Source organism: Vombatus ursinus, unplaced genomic scaffold (genome assembly GCF_900497805.2).
Source record: "Vombatus ursinus unplaced genomic scaffold, bare-nosed wombat genome assembly UNPS02014894.1, whole genome shotgun sequence".
NCBI classification, from domain to species: Eukaryota; Metazoa; Chordata; class Mammalia; order Diprotodontia; family Vombatidae; genus Vombatus; species Vombatus ursinus.
Genome location: NW_020954672.1, coordinates 2,140,789 through 2,145,604, shown reverse-complemented (window position 1 = coordinate 2,145,604; position 4,816 = coordinate 2,140,789). Strand labels below are relative to the sequence as shown.

The following is a 4,816-nucleotide window of genomic DNA, read 5'->3' as shown; positions in this document are numbered from 1 at the left end:
GAAAGTTGAAAGATGCAGAAAAACCACCCTCTGATTTATTGATCATATAATCATAGCTCTAGTGCCAGTCTATGATTCAACTGAGACCCAGGAAGGTTAAATGACTTGATCTGAGTTCATGCTTGAGATGGGATTTGAACCCAGGTCCTCTGACTTCAAATTCAATGCTCTTTCTACTGTACCATGCTGCCTATCCTGCCCTTTAGGGGTGAAGCCACAGCTCCTTTGGTGTTATGGCCTCTACATTGGAAATCATTGGTGTAAGGAAAGCAAGGAATATATAGCAGACAGTTCGTGTGCCCCATTAGTACTCAATCAGTGTCCAGAGATCTAGAGGAAAATCTGAAACAGATTGGTTGGAACACTTCTGGAGAGATCATGGATGAGATTCTTATAGGATAATGATGAAATATGATTAGACTATGACTTGCAACAGTGAAGCAAATACCCACATCAATGAGATCCTAGATCCTTCAAAGCACCCATACGATGGATGATAAATGAATGATTTGAGAATGAGTGCTCCTACAGAATGTGGTTTCTACACTTGCTTTCTGAGTTCTTTTATGGAAGGGCACATGTTAGAGCACAATGGCCTTGCTGTCAGCTCCACCCAGCTGCGGTGCTCCGGTCCCAGCTCCTTCCTGTCTAGGTTTGCACGTCTCCTCCTGAGGTGTGTGCAGCAGGGGGCAGTGGCATGGTGTAAGCTGATCTTTCTGTATGGTTCCTCCAATGACTCTTCTCACTGTGCCCATGCTGAAAACACAGAAGTACATTGCCACGTCTTGCAGCTGGGAGGACAAAATGGTGAAAGTGATGGCTCCGTTTATTTTCTGAAAGTTCACCAAATATCGATCCTCACTCGCATTTTGTTGGTTATAAGAATCCTGACGAATAAGGAAAATCATCTCCCCACTGGGAAGCTGTTTGTACCAGAATAGAGCATAACTACTGTCACTGGTGTCATACTTGCAGCTCAGGGTTACATCTTCCCCTTCTTGTCCGGTCATTGATGATGGCAGTTGAGTGACTTTCTTGCCTATACTGTTCCCTACAGGAAAAATAAGACAAATAAGAATTGGTTATCAGACATTACAAATAGAAGCATTATAGAAACATTGCAATTTAGGACTAGGAAAGTCTAGTGAAAGAATCCATTTTATTCCCATCTCCCTTCCCTCTGACTGTCAAGAGCTCTTGACAAATACAAACCAATGATCCTCCCTCCCTCTCTCCACCCCTCCAAGTCTCTAGACCTTAAAAGATAGCTCAGCCCCCATGTCCAGGGTGGACCTTACCAAGGAAGACAGATGCCACAGTTGCCCACAGCAGACTGGAGAGTAACATGTTAGATAAAATGTCTCTGGCTCTGTCCTGAAGCTCAAGCTTTAACTTTCCTCTCTGTATCTGCAGTGCCTCCTGTAGAGTCCCTAGGGCCTTCTGATGCTGCACGTTCATAACAGGAAATGGGGTTTCTGGTTGGTACAGATTTACATCAGTCACACCATACATCCCCCTATACAGCCCGGGAGAATCTAACCCATCCTAATACTCCATCTGGATTCTAGGCATGTTGGCTTGCTTTTGAAATTGAATTCTATGTTTACACCTATCAGCAAACACGAATACACTTTGATATTGAAGAGAAATAGAGGGAGATTAATAAATCAACTATTGGATTTGTTCAGCCAATTAATCTTGGATAGGAATTGGGAAGAGGTAATAAAAAACAATGCATTATTAACATTTCCCGCCTTAAGATCCAATCTTCATTCAGCTCATACATACCTTCTTGTCTTTGCTCAGAATTTAATGTGACTAATAATTATTAATAACAATGTCATTTATAGCGTGCTTGGAAGTATGAAGTGCATTTTACAATTATCTCATTTAATCCTTACAACAACCCTGGAAGACAGATAATATTATTTTCCTCATTTTGCAGATGAGAAAACCAACCAGGCAAGGCTAAGTCACTTACCTATGGTCACACAGCTGGTAAATGTCTGTGACTAAATTTGTGACCAAATCTTCCTGACTCCAAGACCAGCGCTCTTTCCACTGTGCTACTCCTTGGTTTTCATAATGGAAGTCAAATTTATTCCACTTGACCGTATAGATTCCCATATGAATGGAAAATGCTTTACATTTAATAAGGTTGTATTTCTACCTAATGTTATAAAATAAATTGTCCTGATTCTCAGAATCTTTTGAGTTGCCTATATTCTTAATGAAAAATAGCAGGAAAAACACATAGTGTAAAAACTTGACTTCCCACTTTGTTTGATTAGAACCTATGGGAATTTCCCTTTGCAACACAGGGACAACATAGCAAACACTTGTGACCCAGGGTTCACGTCTCCAGCAGAGTGAGTGAGGCTGCAGTACCAGCTAGAGGTTGTCCCTAGAGGCTGCAGGTGTCTGGATAAAACTCGTCTGTGCAGTATAGCTACCTGAGGGTCTCTACATCAAGGTGCTGTTGCAGTGAAGGCTGTGATAGCTAGTTATATTGAGCTCTAAAGTTAGTCACTTTCTCTTTCTTAGGTAAATACAAGGACATTCTGAAGCCAGCTCAAACTGGCCCACTAGGACTGGTTGTAAAATTTTCAGTGTGAGCATTTACACCTCAGAAATGGGTAAATGCTACAAATCAGTACTTGATTAATTGTTTTGTGATTGTCAATACTTAATAAAGCTATGGTGAAAGTAGCAATAATGAAGATTAAGCTGAAAAGTCCATCATGAGTAATTTTTTTTCAGAGAATTGGTTGTTAAACATTTAATAGCACACCATTATATAAATCTATGGAATAAGTAAAAAAAAATAAAAGCCCTTTTCCAGAGACTTATTCAGGTCCTGAAGGCCAAATTTAGACTGGTAAGTATGAGAAAAAAATTCAGTAATTGTAGGGTGTTAATGACTGAGATCATACCAAATTACTGGGAAAAGCAGTGTTAGAGGGCTTTAATGTGGGACTGAAATAATGGGTCAAGCGAGAAGGCTTAGCAATCTCTGTGTTCAGGATATATTTAAGATTCAAATGAAACATAAACATAATGCTGAGGTGACAGCAAGAAAGCAGAGCTGAGGAGAAATGGGACTGTAAATAAACAGAGTTTTCTATAAATTGACCATTTCCTGATTAGATTATTCCACGAATATTTGGAAAGGAGACCTCCATCAAGGTATGGACCTGTATTTATACCTCTTTCCCAAGAATTGTATTTCTGAACAGCTTCAAGGGAAGGAAAGGGAAGTTACAGAGGAGGAATGATGGCCCCAAGACCCTAAGAATAAAGTTACAAAGTGGTGACTGAGGTCCTTGCCCCCCACAATGGTATAGACTTGAAAGGCATTGAGCAAACAGGTCACAGTCATTCTGTTTAGTGAATTACCATAAAGTCAATTTGAGTTCCCTCTGCTCTTTCTGTGCTCTACCTAACTATAGCTATGGGGCTTTTAAACTCAATTCCTTCAATTTTCAGAGGTACCACAAGGTGTTTCTTGTGAATATTTCCCCTGAGACACAGAGAGGTAACTATGGAGTGAGTTGAGGCTCATATCAAAATCATAAGGTTCCTGTATCCCTTAAATACTCCCATGCCCCACTTCCCACTTTCAGTAACTACAGTGTTTTGGGGGCTCAGAAGCAGTGACAGGGTTTGTCTGGGGTTTGTCCAGCTCCCTGGAGATGTCTCAGAACAAGACTCTGAGGAGAAACTCAGGACCTCTCCTATACCTCTCAGAGTTTGTGTTCAACTCTCCTTACCACCCCTGTCATTGCACTATAAAGAACACAATAGTACGCTACTGTGGCCATCATTTGGACAGATGCCTTCAGAGCTTCATTGAGGATACTGGACATACCAGAAAAGAAAAACAGAATAACTGGCACTGTAAGTGCAGTTCAATGTCAGGGTACCCTTTAAGCAATCATGAGGTGGCCTTCTGTCTGGGTCACTCAATATCCATTGGTCCTTTCAATGAAAAAGAGAAAAAAAATGGCTATGATGAGATTGGTTATGTAACAGAACAATCTCCAATGGGCTAACAGGTTAAAAATGCTCAAGGCCGGACAAAAAGAAGCTACTAAAGCTCTGAGTCAAATGACAACTCACTGAACATTAACAAGACCACAAGCACTGAGCTTGGAACAAAGTTCATGGCTAGTTGAAGAGAAAGGAGAATGTTGAGTTTTCCTCCTAGAAGGACACAAAACTCAGATGTTCCAGCCTCAGATTCTTGATCAGCTCTGCTGAGAACTTGAAGATTCATGTATTAGACCTTCTTTCTTCTCTGTAGTTTGTCACAGTTTTGAATTACAAAGGGGTGTTTTCAGAGTTGTTCATCCTTCCTTCTTGAGCAGGATCACGTGTTCAGAGTAGAAAGCATTTGTGTAAATGACCTGACAGATCATGATACATATGTGAAACTATCGCCCTCTTGTGGACAAGATAATAACTTGGGAAAAGAGATTCAACTGAACAGACATGAAGTATCAATCAAAGAATCAACAAGCATTTATTAAGAACCTACTTTGTACCAGGCACTGTGATAAGTGCTGAGTATATAAATACAAAGATCATCTGCAGTCAAAGACTTGCTGTAATTTCCAGGGTGGGATACAAAGATACATGAAATGTGATCCCTGCCCTCATTCAGCTTATGCTTTAGAGAAAGCACACCCAGCTTTCCAAGCTTTTACCCTACAATCCCTTTTCTCAACTCAATTCTAAAAGCTGGAAGAATGTGGGGAGGGAGGGAAGGTGGGATTAGAGGCAGCAGTAGGAGGTTATAGTCTGTGTTTTTTAGGGG

General features: G+C 40.7%; 1 gene segment (V, D, J or C); it reads right to left on the bottom strand.

Annotated features, from left to right (window-relative positions):
- Nucleotides 1–581: 581 nt before the first annotated feature.
- Nucleotides 582–1,393, bottom strand: LOC114028748. The segment is given in 2 exon segments: nt 582–1,051; nt 1,299–1,393. Coding segments are annotated over 2 exon segments (519 nt in total).
- Between the last annotated feature and the right edge of the window lie 3,423 nt (nt 1,394–4,816).